The following is a 19,842-nucleotide window of genomic DNA, read 5'->3' on the forward strand; positions in this document are numbered from 1 at the left end:
AAATTATCTAGGTAATTAGTATTATTATCATTATTATTAATTAATTGTTCATCATCTAATTTAATTAAAACTTTTAATAATAAATTATTAACTTTAACCCGCCAACCAATTAGACCCGTTTCCCATAGTATAACAAATCTAGTAATCAATAAATTAAAAATAATAAAATTAATTATATTTTTTATATTTAGATAATATAAATAAATATTTTTTGTTATATTTAGATAATATATATATAAATATTTTTTGTTATATTTAGATAATATATATATATAAATATTTTTTTATTTGTTACTAACTTTTGTTTAAATCGTGATTTTAGTCGACTGTCCAATAATTTTCTAACTAATAAACCTTTTATACCCAACAATTGATTGTTACGGGATTTATGCAATAGTTTTGTTAGACCAGGATTTCCGGCGACTATATTATCGATATCTGATTCATCGTTAATCAGTACCGATCGGCCCGTAATTATTTTGGCCAACAATTTCCGTGATTGTCCATCAAATTGATTGTAATTTTCGTATCTAAGTTTCGGATATTTTATCTAATTTTTTTTGTAATAAATAAATAAAATAAAACATTTAAAAAATACAAAAAAAAACCAAAAAACTTTTTAAATAAAAATCTCATAAGTTTTTATATTAAAACTAAAATATTTATATAAACTAAAAATGTAAGTAAAAAAATAGTAGAACATAAATAATTAGTTTTTTTATAAAAGTTTAATTTTATATTTATTTTGGTATATTTATTATATATATATATCATATATATATAAATTATTTTTTTTAAACAATTTATAAAATTATTAAACAAAAATAATATTATTATAAATAACATAAAATTAATAGTTAGTGTAATTGTTATATTGTTATGTAATTAATAATAAATGTTTAATTAATAAATAAATATAATTTGTTAAATAATATTTACTATTATATTAATAATTAATTAATTTAATTAAAGTTTATAATAATAAAAATAAATGTTAAATATATCCAGTTTTTAAAACTATTTTAATGTTTTTTATAAAATATTTAAATACATACATTTAAAACTTCATTGAATGATAGTTTAGATTTTTGAACCAGTACAGTCAAGTTGTTATTATTGTTTTTATTATTATTCATATTATTATTGTCATAGCTATTGATTAAATCATCAAGGTGATCAATAGTTATCAATGGTTTATGTGTTAATTGCGATAGTAATTGATTGTTAAACAATTGTGTCCAAAATAGACAATTGCCTAACCATATGATAAATATTAATTTTGATACAAGGCCATTTTTCATATGATTACTTATGGAAGCTATAGATAATTATTAAATTTTTAATTATTAAAATAAAAATTACATATCCAATATATATATTGATTTTTTTAAAAAAAATTATTTAATATTAAACATTTTTATTATTATTATTATAAACTATAATTAATTGTAATCCTAAATATATATTATTTAAACAGTTTTATAATATTTATATTTCTAAATACATTTACAAATAAATAATAATTAAATTTAGAAATATTTAAACATTTATTTAGTTTAATTAAGTACTAATAATTTTTAAAAAAATTATTTATAATAATAATAATAATAATTTTGTTTAATAATTTTTAGTATAATCAAAATTTTATTAATATTATATATGTATATAAAGTATAACAAAAAAAATTAATATTAAATAAAACTTTTAATATTATATAAAATCAATTAATATTTTTAAAAAATATATATTTAATAATAATAATTTTTTATAAATTAAAAAAAATTAAATAAAAATAAAACATACGTTTACTAATCAGTATTAACAGATAATCCATAATTATATCAATTAATTGTATTAATAGTTCACTAACAGTGGTGGTGGTAACCAAATGGTTGTCCATAGTTTTTTGACGTCTATAAACTATTGCCAATAAATTATTATTATTATAATTATTAACTATTATGGAAATAGTAATAGATATGAAACAAATAGTCAAAATAGTTAGCCAAGTGGATAGATTGAATGCAGTTAGCAATGTAAACTGGGTAATCGTATGGCTCTGGGAGGACAGTATGGTTAGCATATTGCCTATGAGTGTCGGATATATTGGTTGACATATTTTCAGTCTATCATCGGTATAGGTTGCATGTGCAGCTATCATATCAATTTGCTATATGAATATATACAGTACAGTATATATATAATAGTAAAACAAAAAAAAATTATTATTTATATTAATAAATTTTAATTTATTTATTTTTGAAAATAATAAAATATAATTTTTAATTAATTTAATTTTTTAATTTTAATATTGCCTAAACTTTCTAACATTATCATTTATACTTTTCATAACACCTGACCAGGTACCATTTGGTAATAATATGCCACCAATTTTGTGTGTCATAAATATTATCCTAATTTTTAATTAATATTAAAATTATTTTTTTAGATGTTATAATAAAATTTAAAATATTTATTTTTAAATATTTATTTTTTGATAATACAATATTACCTGCAATTTAAATATCGTTGAAATAGTTCAATAGCTATTGAAAATTCATCGCATAATTCATAATAATTATTAATAATATGATGACTCTAATTGAAAAAATAAATTATATTTTTTTTTAAAATTAATATTAATTAATAATTTTTTTTGTAGCATACATTGAATACATAAACTGCTGCTTTTATTATACACTTATTTGTATTATTAGTATTATTATTATCACTTAAATTATTATAATTATTTAAATTATCATTTAATATCCATTTAATACACTGTTTAATAATCATTTTTAATTATATTATTATTAATCTAATTGTTAGTATAATATTTGTTTAAAATTAATATAATATAAAATTATTAATTACTAATATATATATATATTTTAGATTTATTATAATAATAAAATAATAATTTTTTATATCATGAATAATATATATCTAAGATATCTGTAAGTATATGCATAAATAAAATTGTGTTTTCAATATAATTAGTACTAAAAAAAATTAAATTAATTTTTTGTTTTTTTATTAGTAAAAAAACTAATAGTTTTATTATTATTATTATTTTTTAATAATTTAATGTATTTTTATCACAAACAATATACTGAAATGTTTAATGAATTTTTATTGATTTATTTGACATATAAATTAAGTATATTTATTGATTTAATTATATTTAAGATATAATAGATATTTTTATGCATTTATCTTAATTATAATAATTATTATTATAATTTATATGTAATGTAATTTAAATATTTAATGATAAATTGATTTTTACACTATATATATTTATAATAAAAATTGATAATTAATAATATTATTATTATATATTTTTATCTTATAATTTATTTTTTATATACAAATACCATATATTGATTTATCTAGTTCAATTATGTTTTTAGAAATATTTTATTAAAATACATTAAAAAGATTATAATTTTTAAACCATAAATATATGCAACAAAAAGTTATTGTAATAAATATATTTCATAATAATCTATGATATAATAATTAAAAAAAAGACAATAATTTATGACATAATAAATTTATTTAATAATTATATATTTATTTTACTGATTAAATTATATATATATATATTTACAGTACACACATATATATAAATAAATAATACATATTGATTTATAATAATAATAATTATTATAATAAATCAATATGATTTTTACATTTTCATAGTATAATATTTATTTAAATCACATAAAAAATAATTATTTCATCTATTAATTAGTGATTTATTATTCAACTATTATAATGTTGATTATAAAAAATATATTTTTTTGTGGATATAATTATAAATATAACTAGTTTGTCCCGAGCAACATGTATAGCCGTGCAATTCTTTTACTAATTTAAAAATATTTACTATAAGTAATTTGAATGAGACTTAATTTGTTTATACAACTACTACATAACCTAATGTAACAAAACTACTGAACCAATACACATTAATTCGACTAAACTTTTGAGAAATTTTAGTTTTTATATATATTTAAATAATTTTAATAAAAATTGAAAATTTAATTTTTGCGAAAAAAAATTTGCATTTGAAAAAAATTTACTGAAATTTAACACATGTAGCTAACATGTGCCATAAACTCACACAATATAGCAAAGTGTAATTACACGACACACCAGCCTACCTGTCCCTAAAACCTACCTGAGCTCAACAAAAATTTAAAATTTCCCATAGAAATAACATTGCTTTAAATTAAAATTGAAAATTTTAACACAAATTGAAAATTTTTGCATTTGAGAAAATTTTGCAAAAATTTAGCACAGGTAGCTTACCTCCCGGTGCCCTGTAACTCATATAATATAGCAAAGTGTAATTAGACGACACCAGCCTACCTGTCCCTAAAACCTACCTGAGCTCAATAATCATTTAAAATTTCCCATAGAAATAACATTGCTTTAAATTAAAATTGAAAATTTTAACACAAATTGAAAATTTTTGCATTTGAGAAAATTTTGCAAAAATTTAGCACAGGTAGCTTACCTCCCGGTGCCCTGTAACTCATATAATATAGCAAAGTGTAATTAGACGACACCAGCCTACCTGTCCCTAAAACCTACCTGAGCTCAATAATCATTTAAAATTTCCCATAGAAATAACATTGCTTTAAATTAAAATTGAAAATTTTAACACAAATTGAAAATTTTTGCATTTGAGAAAATTTTGCAAAAATTTAGCACAGGTAGCTTACCTCCCGGTGCCCTGTAACTCATATAATATAGCAAAGTGTAATTACACGACACCAGCCTACCTGTCCCTAAAACCTACCTGAGCTCAATAATCATTTAAAATTTCCCATAGAAATAATATTGCTTTAAATTAAAATTGAAAATTTTAACACAAATTGAAAATTTTTGCATTTGAGAAAATTTTGCAAAAATTTAGCACAGGTAGCTTACCTCCCGGTGCCCTGTAACTCATATAATATAGCAAAGTGTAATTACACGACACCAGCCTACCTGTCCCTAAAACCTACCTGAGCTCAATAATCATTTAAAATTTCCCATAGAAATAACATTGCTTTAAATTAAAATTGAAAATTTTAACACAAATTGAAAATTTTTGCATTTGAGAAAATTTTGCAAAAATTTAGCACAGGTAGCTTACCTCCCGGTGCCCTGTAACTCATATAATATAGCAAAGTGTAATTAGACGACACCAGCCTACCTGTCCCTAAAACCTACCTGAGCTCAATAATCATTTAAAATTTCCCATAGAAATAACATTGCTTTAAATTAAAATTGAAAATTTTAACACAAATTGAAAATTTTTGCATTTGAGAAAATTTTGCAAAAATTTAGCACAGGTAGCTTACCTCCCGGTGCCCTGTAACTCATATAATATAGCAAAGTGTAATTACACGACACCAGCCTACCTGTCCCTAAAACCTACCTGAGCTCAATAATCATTTAAAATTTCCCATAGAAATAATATTGCTTTAAATTAAAATTGAAAATTTTAACACAAATTGAAAATTTTTGCATTTGAGAAAATTTTGCAAAAATTTAGCACAGGTAGCTTACCTCCCGGTGCCCTGTAACTCATATAATATAGCAAAGTGTAATTAGACGACACCAGCCTACCTGTCCCTAAAACCTACCTGAGCTCAATAATCATTTAAAATTTCCCATAGAAATAACATTGCTTTAAATTAAAATTGAAAATTTTAACACAAATTGAAAATTTTTGCATTTGAGAAAATTTTGCAAAAATTTAGCACAGGTAGCTTACCTCCCGGTGCCCTGTAACTCATATAATATAGCAAAGTGTAATTACACGACACCAGCCTACCTGTCCCTAAAACCTACCTGAGCTCAATAATCATTTAAAATTTCCCATAGAAATAATATTGCTTTAAATTAAAATTGAAAATTTTAACACAAATTGAAAATTTTTGCATTTGAGAAAATTTTGCAAAAATTTAGCACAGGTAGCTTACCTCCCGGTGCCCTGTAACTCATATAATATAGCAAAGTGTAATTAGACGACACCAGCCTACCTGTCCCTAAAACCTACCTGAGCTCAATAATCATTTAAAATTTCCCATAGAAATAACATTGCTTTAAATTAAAATTGAAAATTTTAACACAAATTGAAAATTTTTGCATTTGAGAAAATTTTGCAAAAATTTAGCACAGGTAGCTTACCTCCCGGTGCCCTGTAACTCATATAATATAGCAAAGTGTAATTAGACGACACCAGCCTACCTGTCCCTAAAACCTACCTGAGCTCAATAATCATTTAAAATTTCCCATAGAAATAACATTGCTTTAAATTAAAATTGAAAATTTTAACACAAATTGAAAATTTTTGCATTTGAGAAAATTTTGCAAAAATTTAGCACAGGTAGCTTACCTCCCGGTGCCCTGTAACTCATATAATATAGCAAAGTGTAATTACACGACACCAGCCTACCTGTCCCTAAAACCTACCTGAGCTCAATAATCATTTAAAATTTCCCATAGAAATAATATTGCTTTAAATTAAAATTGAAAATTTTAACACAAATTGAAAATTTTTGCATTTGAGAAAATTTTGCAAAAATTTAGCACAGGTAGCTTACCTCCCGGTGCCCTGTAACTCATATAATATAGCAAAGTGTAATTACACGACACCAGCCTACCTGTCCCTAAAACCTACCTGAGCTCAATAATCATTTAAAATTTCCCATAGAAATAATATTGCTTTAAATTAAAATTGAAAATTTTAACACAAATTGAAAATTTTTGCATTTGAGAAAATTTTGCAAAAATTTAGCACAGGTAGCTTACCTCCCGGTGCCCTGTAACTCATATAATATAGCAAAGTGTAATTACACGACACCAGCCTACCTGTCCCTAAAACCTACCTGAGCTCAATAATCATTTAAAATTTCCCATAGAAATAATATTGCTTTAAATTAAAATTGAAAATATAACAATATATTTTTAGCTTTGAATTAAAAAATGGTTGTTGAGGAAGTGTGCACACATACAAACAAACAAACAAACAAACAAACAAACAAACAAACAAACAAACAAACAAACAAACAAACAGACAAAACAAATGTCTTAAAGTTATTAGGATAAACAGTATCCAAATATAAAATTAATATTTTATTAAAATATTAAATATATTTTTTAAAAATTTGATATATTAATTATTTACATCTATTTAAATTTCTATAGTATTTTTTAATATAAATAAAACAATAATTTTTTTTTGAAAATAATTTTATTTTGATTATAATTAATTATCTGAAAATATTATTTTTACAATAAATTTACGTATAAACTAAACAATACTAAATTAAATTAATTAATTGATTTTTTTGTTTTTGAAATTTTTATTAAATCTATAAATTTCTAAAATTAAAACTATCGATGAAACTGATAAACCAGTTATTAGAAAATAATAGAATATTCTAATATCCATTATGTTTAATATATGAAATTTATCTAGTTCATTTATTATATCTTTATTATTATTATTATTATTGATATTATTGTTTTTAATTTCTAATAAATTATCCATGGTACGTTTGATAATTTTATTGACACGCGTACGCCATAATAGTAGACCAGTTTCACCCAGTATTGTAAATCTTTTTTTTTTTAAAAAATAAAAATAAATTTTAATATTAAAATAAATAAAAAATATTTTTTTTTAAAAATAATTCATTCATTAATTAAACTATTTTTTTAAATAAAATTATAACTAAATTATTCATTACTAATAAATAAAAAGCATAATATAAATAATATTTTTAATAAATTAAAGAAAAAATTAATAAAAAAATGACAATCTTTTAATTGCTAGAAATTTATAATTAAAAGTTATGTATAACTGTATTATAATATTAACTATTATATTATTACAGTTTAATACATAAAAATCATTAATTTAAAATAATTAAAATACACAAACAGTATGTAATTTTTCCAAAAATTTTTATTTAAATACATTATTAAAAAAATATTTATTAATAAATATAGAAAAATAACTTTTATATATATAATATAATGTATTAAGTTATACTGTAGTTATATTATAAAAAAAGTTTAATTATTTTTAATTTATTTTTAAAAAAAAATTATTAACTAAATTCTAGAATATATATATATATTTAATGAATATATTTAATATTATTAATTTTTACTACAGTTTAGTATATTTTAAAAAAAATTATTGATTAGTGATAGAGGAAAATAGCAATCAATTTATTTTGTTCAAAATTAATAATAAAAAAATAATAAATTTTTAAAAATAAATTTCAATAAATTAATGTTTTTTTTCACTTACTTTTGTTTAAATTTTTGTTTAATATTTCTATCCAATGATTTGCGTACAAATACACCGCCAATACCTAACCATTTGTTTTCATATGATTTATGTAGGGGTAGTGCAGGATTCATGGCTACTATATCATCGATAATCGGTTCATCATGTATGAGCACCCACCTACCAGTTGTAATTTTGCCCAATATTTTCATTGTATCAATTTCAAATAGATTATAATCTTGGTAATTTAAATTTGGATATAAATCCTTTAAAATTATATATAWATAAATAAATATTATATAATTTTTTWWAAATAAATCAATAATTAATTTATTTATACAGTATATCTACATTGAAATTAATTTTTGTAATTAAAAATTATTATTTAAATTTAATATATATTATAATTAAGCTGTTTATTTCATTATTTAATTTTTTTTTGAATTAAATTTTATGTTAAAATTATGTTTAATTCTATTTTTTTATTTTTTAACTTATAAGTTATTAATATATAATTTTACTATTTGATTACTAATTTTAAAAAAAATATTATTATTATTATTGATATTATTAGTAAATAATTAAAAAAAATAATTAAATAAATCTTATTATTTACATATATATATATATATATATATATATATATATATATTATAAATATGTATATATATAAATATATATTTATTTAAATTATATATATAATATATAAACATATATTTATTAGTTTTATAGTTACAGACAATATATATACAGTATATATATAGTATATATAAAGTATATATATATTGTATATATATATATACTGTATTTATAAACTGTATAGCATTATATACTGTATGGCACTTACATGTAAATAGTAATTGTAGACAAATCCTGATTTTTCWATGAGCACCGTTAGCTTATTGTCAGCACCATTATTATTATTATTATTATTATTATTATTATTGAYAATATCATCCAGGCTATCTATTGTCGACACTGGCTTATGTGTTAAATTAGATAGTAGTTCACTATTGAATAGTTGTGTCCAAAATAGACAATTGGCAAACCATATGGCAAAAACAATCTTGGACATTTTACCAAATTTCATGTGCTTGCTAATAACAGCTTTAAAAATAATAAAAAATTAATTAATAAAAAAGCAAAATAATAAATAAATTGTTTAAAATGATAATAATTTATTTATTATATCGATATATATAAACTGTAATTGTTTAATTAATTAATTAATTAATAAATATATTAATAAACTAACAAAAAAATTAGTTTAGATTAGATATGTTATTAGATATTGTTAAATAATTTTTTAAAAATTTTTTTAATAAATTTATTATTAAAATTATTTATTTTATTTATTTTTTTTAAATTTAATATAATTATTTCATTCTTACCAAAAAAATAAATAAATAAATAATTATATTTGTTTATTTTTTTGACATAAACAATATATTACGCAATATTATTATTATTATTATATATATATATATATATGAAAAATAATAATAATTAATTATTTTTGTTATTAGTAAAACATTATTATTTACTAAACTAAATAAATAAATTATAAGTCTAAAAAATAAATAATATTATTTAAATAAATAAATAATATTTTTAAATAAATAAATAATATTTTTAAAATAAATAAATAATATTTTTAAATAAATAAATAATATTTTTAAATAAATAAATAATATTTTTAAATAAATAAATAATATTTTTAAAAAATAATATTTGATACTTACGTTTACCAATTAGGACCAGTATGTGATCAAAAATTATATATAATAGGGTTGTATGCCATTGAAAATCACCAATCATCAATTGACCATGATGATGATTTTTATTACTAGCATTATCATTATTAAATTGTTTATGCCAACGTAACCATAATTTTATATAGGTTATWAGGTTRCATATACAAAATATGGCCACAATGGCCAACCATGTTGATAGTTTGAATGAWCCKAGCARGGTAAATTTRGTAACATAGCTAACTTCACCCGATAGTATGGTTATCAAATTGCCAATCATTATAGGATAKATTGAATCRCATTSRATGGCCAGTCGGTCGCTWGTGTAGGCCATGGCTGTACCCAATATGTCAATAGTCTWATTATAATAGATAACAAAAAAATAATTATAATTAAAATATAATTAATTTTTTTTATTAATAATTTTAGTATCTATTTGGTAATTAWATATTACTAAAAAATAGATGTTTAGTTTAGTTGTTATTACAAAATACAGTTATAAATTATTTTAATAAATCAATAATTAATTTATATATATAAATATATAAAGTATATCTACTTATAATTAATTTTTGTAATTAAAAATACAAAACAATTAAAAATAATTGTATTAATTTTTCAATAATAAGTTTAGTATCTATTAGTAATATATATATTTTATTTATATAATAAATACTATTATATTATGTTTAATTTTTAATAAGTATTTWAATTTTTACAGTTTGTTAAAACTATTATTTTCTGAACAATTATTAATAATAGTTTTTTTAAAAAATAAGTAATTAATAAAATATTAACAAAAAAATATTACATATAAATTATAACTAAACATCTATTTTTATAAAATAAATAAATAAAACTATWTTGTTTTAAATTAAATTAATTAATTTTTTTTGAATAAATTAATTTATTAAAAAATTATATAAATTATATACTGTATAATAATAWATATATTTATTTACATTATCTTGTATACTTTTCATAACACCTGTCCATGTACCATTTGGTAATAAATCGCCACCAATCTCCAGGTTAGGTTTTATAAAAATAAGTCTATGATGATRATAATAATATTAAAAAATTAATTTAAATAGTTAACTAAATGTCTAACAATATACACACAAAAAAAWTAATTAATTAATAATATAAATTCAAAACTATTAATATTTYSTAAATATAATTTTTAGTAGTAGTAGTAGTAGTAGTAGTAAGCAATAGATTATAATACTATATATTTGTAAAAATTATATTTATTTAATGTTTAGTGTTTTTTTTAAAAAWAWATATATTTTACTAAAAATTTTATTTGTTTAAGTAAACAAAWWTTATTTACWATAATACTAATTAATGRCTAACAATATACAMAAAAATAATTAATAAATAAATAATATTAAATAAAATCTATTAATATTTTGTAAATATAATTTTTAGTAGTAATCAAYAAATTATATTACTATATATTTTTTAKGTTAGTTTARAATAGCTCTAAAATGTATTATTATTTTTAGTCTATATATATATACTTAAAGTTTAGTATATTTTTAAATATATATTTTACTAAAAAAAWTTTATTTATTTAATTAAAAATAATAATAATAATAAATACCTGCAATTTAGGTAATCCCTGAACACTTCAATAACTAATGCAAATTCATTGCATATTTCATAGACATTGTCTTTTAAATGATGACTCTATTAAACAAATATATATATATATATATATATATATATTTAATAATTTTTATTATAATTTAAATATTATTATTTTTTGTAAAAAAAATTAATTATATAATTACCTGGGTTATAAATACTGAATATCTTAGATTACAATTATTAGTATTATTATTAKTATTATTGATATTAAAATTATTATSAWWTYCATTGGTATTATTGTWTGTTAGCAACCATTGTATACATTGTTTATTCATTGTTAGATTCTTGAAGTCCATTATTATTATTATTATTAGAAAAAATAAAAAAWTAATTAAAAATATTTAGTATAAAAAAWTGGTATATATATATATATATTGWTTACAAATATTATTATTAATTTTTTAATACAAACTAATAACTGAAAATTATTTTGATATTATAATTGTATAACTGATATAAAKTTAATCAATAAAAAGTTAGACAAAAAGTATATATATTTTTTATATTAATATTATATATATATATCTATGTATTAACATAAAAAAATATWTTTATATYTATAATTTTTTGTTGTATTAATAGTATAGTATTAATAGAAAATAATAATAATAATAATAATAATAATAATAAATTATTATAGTTTCCGTTAGATATTATTATTATTATTATTAATAATTTTGTGTTCAATGTATAATAAATAAAGTTTATTAACTSATTAAATATRATTTTGAAACTAACATTAAAATAATCATAAAAATATATTATATACTGTATATATAAATTTATATACCATTGTATTATTAAAATAATTGATAATACAACAAAAAAATAATAATAAATTATAATTTATTGAATAATTTTTAGATTTTATTCAATTGTTATATATATATATATAYTAAATAGTCACTGAAATAATTAAAATTTACATATATTTTTCTAACAATAGCAACAAAAAAATCAATCAAAAAAATATGTAGATTAAAAAAAATTAAAAAAAAAGTTTTTAAATATAAAAATCATAATTATAATTYTGCACTTARWGTTATAAATATTTAATTGTATTTTATAAGTATAATAATATTTGATAAAATAATTTTTATTTTATTTATTTTTAATATGATTGTTGTTGTTGTTGTTAAATAAAAACTAATTAATTAATTTTTTTACGATAATATATATATATATTTAAAGCTATTTATATTTAAGGAGATATTATAATATATATCTATTAATAATACTAATAATATTATTATTATTAAAAAATACAATAATCTAATATAAATTATCATAATATATGTATTATCATATTATAATAATAATCAATATATTTCAACTCAAATTTAGTTCAAACAATAAAAATATAACAAAAAAAAATAAAATAATATATATTTATTACAGTTTCAGTTTTAAAAATACATTATTATATAATCTATTAGATAAACATTTATTCAACAAAATTTGAATTGAATTCTAATAATAAATTATTTATTATTATTATTATATTTAATTAACTTATGTATAAAATAAAAACACATATAAATTACAACAAAAAAAACAAATATATCAATATTTAAAAAAAATTGCTTTAAAAAACTTAAAATACTAATTAATAATTAACAATAATATTAATTTAATTTTAATAATAATAATAATATTAATACTTACATTAAATATAACTTTTTAAATTAACTTTTATTTATAACAATAAAAATTTTTATATACAGTATATATATATTTTATTAATATTTATTACAATAAAAACATAATAATATATTGAATAAATTTGTTAATATTTTAGATTATTTCTAAAAAAATATATTAATATTTTTAGTTTCAATGTTAACATAATGTCAAAAATAATAAATAAAAATATTATATTTTTGATATATCTAATATTTTWTTATCAAACATAGTTTKCAATCATCAATCATATATATCATTTTTTTATCGACATTTAAGTTAATTGTAAAATTAGCTGTAAATACTGTAAGTTTTATAACAGGTATTATAACTAATAGTTTCATAATAATAATAATAATAATAATAAAGGTTTTATTAGTATTATATTATATCTATATAATGTATAATATACATATACATATACTGTATATAATATATTTGGATTATAAACACCCAGTTAGTTTTGTTTTTTATTATTATTATWATAATAGTAATAAATTACAATATTATGCAATTATAATTTATAATGTTTTTTTTAAAAAAATTATTTATTTACTAATAAAAACAATTTTTTTGTTACTTTAATTTGATAAATGATTATTTTTGTTATTTTTCATGAAAATAAAATAGAGTAATATTTATAATTAAAATAATAATWATTAAAAGTTTTAATTTAGTTACTGTTAATAATTTTTTATTTATTAAATTAAATTATTAACATTTTTTAAAAATTGTTAATTACTAATTTATTATTGATTTATTTTTAAAATTTTTATTTTTTTTGCATATTTATCGCCTATTGTATAAAATAATTTATAAAAAAAATATTACATATAATTAATAACAACAAAAATAATTGACGTAACTATTAATATTGATTTACAAACAAACAAATAATACATTATTTTATTTGTTATTTGTACTACTAATTAATAAATTAAATATATTTATATTTATATATATATATAAAACAATTTTATTTTTATTATWTATATAWGAGGTATATATATATATATATATTATTTGTTGTACTAATTTTTACAAATTAATTAGTGATATTACAATAATTATTATATTTATATATTATTGTATATAAAATTTTTTTTWAAAAATTCAAACAATAGGAAACGTGATTATTATATAATATCATATATAACTAAAATAATAAAAAAAAATTAATAACTACTGTTTGGATGTAACATATGTTTGATGTGTTTGTCCTTAATTATATATATATATATAAACAGTAATAAATATATCAATATATATATTATATATATATATATATGATAACAATAAAACTAATATAAACTATTAATATTTAATTATTTAAAATTTTTGTTGTTTTGTAGTCTAATTTTTTGTTATTTCCCCCCCCTATAAAAATAAATATAATAAAAATAATAATAAAATATCTAAATAAAACATGATGTTTGAAATATTTKTTAAATAATAATWATTATTATTATTATAGCCAGACATCAATTGACAAAAAATATGTTTCAAAATACATGTGCACTAAACAGTAATACTGTATATATATTATATATMTATMTATATATAATATATATATATATATATATATATATATATATGATTTTTAATCATAATTGATATTTAGTACATTATATTTTATAATATATATATATTTTGAAAAATTTGATCAATAGTTTATAGTATAGTATTAACATTTCACTAAACATATTAATATATTAATTATATATATAAGTATTTAGTRTATTAAAAAAATTATATCTATATATATATAATACAATAATGTTTAATATATCAAAACAATTAATAGTTATATTAACATATCTATTAGTAATAAATTTTATTAATTGTGAAACAATTGATAATCAAAATAATGTTAAATCAGATGATGGTRRTRGTGTTGTACCCATTAATTATAGTAAACATAAATTGATTAAAATTTTACCGAAAAATCTGAAAAATTTAGCTGACATTAAAAAATTGGGCACCGATTTCATGGTATAGTAAATAAAATTATTATTATTATTATTGTATACTTATATATATATATAATTTGTAAATTAATTATAYTAGAAATGATTTTTAATATCATATTATTTTTTATATATARATTTATTGATATTATAATTTTTTTGATAATTAATTATTAATACTAATAAATACTATTAATAATTATAAACTTTATTATCAAATATAATTAGTAGTAAATAAATAGTATAAATAGTAATCAAATCAAATCAAATATAAATAGTATTAAACTAAATGTAAATAATTAACAACAAAAATTTATCAAATAATTGATAGATTTAAATACAGTAAATAAAATAAAATATAACTAAATTATTAATTTAATAAAAAAAAATAAAAAATAATTATTTACAAAAAAAACAATACAATTAAATGTATTTAATATTTATGTTAATGTTTATAAATTTTAATTATAAACTAAATAATAATTAGTTTTTTTGGTTATTAATAATAATAATATTAATCATAATATTATTATTATTTTAATTTTTTTTAATTAACAAATTATCCGAAAAATATAATATATTATTATAATTATTATTTTATTTTTTTAATTATCAAATTATCGTAAAAATTAAAATATTATTATAATTATATTTTTTTAATTAACAAATTATCCGAAAAATATATATTATTATTATTATTATTAGATGGACTACTGGAACCCRCCGTTCCCCGACATGCGGCCAGTTATGACACTTATCGCGGGTGACGACCAGAAAAACCTGGATTTTCTTCAGGCACTCAATCAATCGCAGATCGGCTACGAAATAACGGCCGAAAATTTYCAGACCCTCATAGACGGGGAACGGGAGGAAAATGATCGAAACCGRCGCCGTTTTCGCCAATTGTTTGATTATCAATCAACCTATCATTCGTACGACGATATTGTCGGTGAACTGTCCAAAGTTGGCCGAAACAGTATGTTATTTGACTGACTGGCCATCAAAATAAAATAATTATGACTTCCCTTAACATTATTAACATATTGTGTTTTATCTATAGACTCCAGGGCTGTCTATAATACTATTGGAAAGTCCTACGAGGGTCGGCCTATACCATCCATAACCATAGCTGATAATATTAGCAGCACCGGTACCAAAAAGATAGTCWTACTTGAGTGCGGTATTCACGCCCGTGAATGGGTAGGTCTAGTTATGATGAATAGGGTGTCACTAAACTAACTAAACCTAATCTAACTGTCTATATATATATACATATACACACACATACATACACATAAACACACATACACACACATACACACACATACACACACACATACACACACACACACACACACACACACACACACACACAMACACACACACACACACACACACACAYACACACACATACACACACATACACACACATACACACACATACACACACATACACACACATACACTGTATGTATAGATATCGCCGGCTTCGTGCTTATGGATAGCAAACAATCTGTTAACCGATWCGACTAATGAGGAACTCCTACGTAGATTTGAATTCATAATTATACCGACACTYAATCCCGATGGGTATGTCTACAGTCATTCAGTCAATMGGATGTGGCGTAARACACGATCGCCACAACAGGGCGGCCATATGGGTGCCGATCCTAACCGAAAGTAAGCTATTAAACGGAACTACCGTTCCTTTCAACCAACAAATAAAAATACACCTTATTTTTGTCATAATTCTAGTTTTGACTCGCATTTCGGCCAGTCGGGTGTCCAGCGAGACCCGAGTGGCGAGTCCTATCCGGGACCGAAACCGTTCAGCGAACTGGAGACCCAGGCACTGGCCAATCTGGTAATGTCCAAAAAAGGCCGAATTGCGGCCTATTTTGCTGTCCACTCGTTCAGTCAGCTATGGATGTATCCGTACGGCTATACTATGGTACCGCCGGCCAACTATGCCCAACTGGTAAGTTGTTAATTGAGGTGGGGAGGGGTAATCAGGGGTAGGATAGGGGGGGGGGTTAAACTTATAATTAGATATAAATGCTATGTTTCTAATTATTTAATAGTAATTAAATTATTTCTTATTTTTTAAATAGAAATTAAATTAGTTTTAGTTTTAATAGAAATTATAAATTATTTCTTAGTTTTTAAATAGAAATCAAATTATTTTTTATATTTTAATAGAAATCAAATTGTTTATAAAAATATTTATTTATATATTTAGGAAAGACTGTCTACCCGTGCCGTAGATGCTATCCGAGCCACTAGTGGACTGGTATTCAATAAGGGAACCATTGCCCGGACAATATGTATGTATAGTTTTTTTTTAAAAAATATTAATAATAATTAAAAATTATTAAAATAAATTATTAGTATAGCTATTAAAAAAATAGATACTATTGAACCTAAAAATAAATAAATAATATAACCTTGAATTGAAAAAATGAGTTAAAACATTAACAATTTTCAACTAGCTGATTTTTTTATAGATTATAAAAATTATTATATTTATAAAAAAAAACATTAACACTTTTAAAACATTAACAATATTTTTTTTAAAAAAAAATTATTTTATTTTTATTATACATAAATACAGTATATTTATAGTTAATAAAAAACATTAATTTAATAATATTTAAAGTTTATGTTTTATTTTTTTAATATTTCAAACTAAAATATGAAGTAGACAACTTTTTAAAGTAATTTTTAGTTTAATATATAAAAATAAACATGTTAATTTAAATAAAATAAAAATAATACTATAATACCATATGAAAAAAATAAAATAATTTATTATGTTATGTTTTATATTTTAATTAATTAAATTTAAAAAAATTTTAAAAATAAAATTTTTTTAGATAAAGCATCAGGCTCAAGTATTGATTGGGCCTACGATACAGCCGGCATTAAAGTAGCATTTGCATTGGAACTAAGTAAAAAAAAATTTTTTTTTAAAAATTAAAAATTTTAACTAGCTAATATTTTTATTTTTTATTTTTTTTAAAAAATATACAATTTTAACTTACTTACTTTTTTTGTTGTTGTTTATTTTTAATAATTATTAGGAGATAAGGGTCGTCACGGTTTTATGTTACCGCCCGGTCATATACGTGCCTCGGCTACCGAACTATGGGCCGGTATTAAAGCAGTTATAAGTCAACTGTAATTTTTGTTTATTTAATAAACAACTACTAAAATATTTTTTTTTAATTAAAAAAAATTAATAATATTAAAATATTAATATATACTTGAATTATTTTACTATTTGAGAAATAAATTGTATTCAAAAATAAATAATATGTTTTTTAATTATTGAAAAATAAGTAATTTTTTTTTTAAATAATGGATATATAACTTGATTGTATAATCTATGATTTTGTGATTAATTGATTTTATTGTAAATATTTAAATTTTAGAAATTTAAAGTTTTTTATTTAAAAAAAAAAATTTGCTTAATCTATTTATTAGTGATAATTACATTTAATACTGTAATTTAATTTTTTTTTTAAAAACAGTAAACTTTTAATTGCTCTATAATTTATAAATCTATATTTATCGTTATTAATATATATATTATAATTTATAACATTTTTTAAAATTTTAATTTTAAAAATAAGTACCTTTTATGTAAAACTATTATTATTATTATTATTATTATATATATAAATTTAAATACATATCATAATTTATTATTGATTTTTAAAAAAAAATATTTTTATTGTTATTAATTAATTAATTGATTGATTGATTGTTAGTTTACTAATAATTATAAACATTATTATTAATATTATTATTGTTATTATTGATATTACAACTGTTAATATTTTAATCATTATTATTTTTATTATTATAATTTTTATTAAATATTTTTTTTATATTTTAAAATACACTTATACCTACAAAATTATGACAATTATATTAAATAGTTTTTTTTAAAAAAAATATAAATTTACTTATATTTACTTATATTTATATAAAGAAAAATTATAAAAATTATTATTTTTTTATATTTAATAGATAAACTTATATCTTTTAACTGAAATTAAATATAGTTTTATATAAAATTTTATATTTAGATTAAATATTTTTCAGTATTATATTTGTTTTCTATTATTATTATTATTATTACTTAACAAAAAAAATAACTAATGAATTTCATTTAATGATAAAATAATTTTTATATCTATAATACATAATGAAATAGTTATTGTTTAGATTAAATGCTTAAATATATTATAAATTAATCAAGATCAATTAAGTCTAGACTTTAATAGTTATAGATAAATATAGTTTGCTTAATATATATATATAATTCATTAAATAAATAATAGTGTAATAATATACATAAAACTAAATTTATATTTTTTAACAAATTAATTATAAACTTAATATAAGTTAGTAGTAGTTAAAAAAAATTTAATATTATTAATCATTAAATCTAATTACAGATTTTTTTTTTAAAATATATAAAATA

The 19,842-nt window shown here is 18.4% G+C and overlaps 1 protein-coding gene across 1 annotated transcript; it reads left to right on the forward strand.

Moving 5' to 3' along the window:
• The first annotated feature begins 16,066 nt into the window (after positions 1 to 16,066).
• Positions 16,067 to 18,534, forward strand: LOC128965192 (carboxypeptidase A2-like). The gene is made up of 7 exons (XM_054311845.1): positions 16,067 to 16,329; positions 16,414 to 16,553; positions 16,831 to 17,033; positions 17,109 to 17,331; positions 17,593 to 17,677; positions 18,227 to 18,301; positions 18,434 to 18,534. Exons 1-7 carry the CDS (start codon positions 16,089 to 16,091, stop codon positions 18,532 to 18,534), a joined length of 1,068 nt encoding a protein of 355 aa, XP_054167820.1. The 5' UTR covers positions 16,067 to 16,088.
• The last annotated feature ends 1,308 nt before the right edge of the window (positions 18,535 to 19,842 follow it).

Source organism: Oppia nitens, unplaced genomic scaffold, assembly GCF_028296485.1.
Source record: "Oppia nitens isolate AA-2021 unplaced genomic scaffold, nextdenovo-longstitch-racon4-pilon3 scaffold16_pilon_pilon_pilon, whole genome shotgun sequence".
NCBI lineage: Eukaryota > Metazoa > Arthropoda > Arachnida > Sarcoptiformes > Oppiidae > Oppia > Oppia nitens.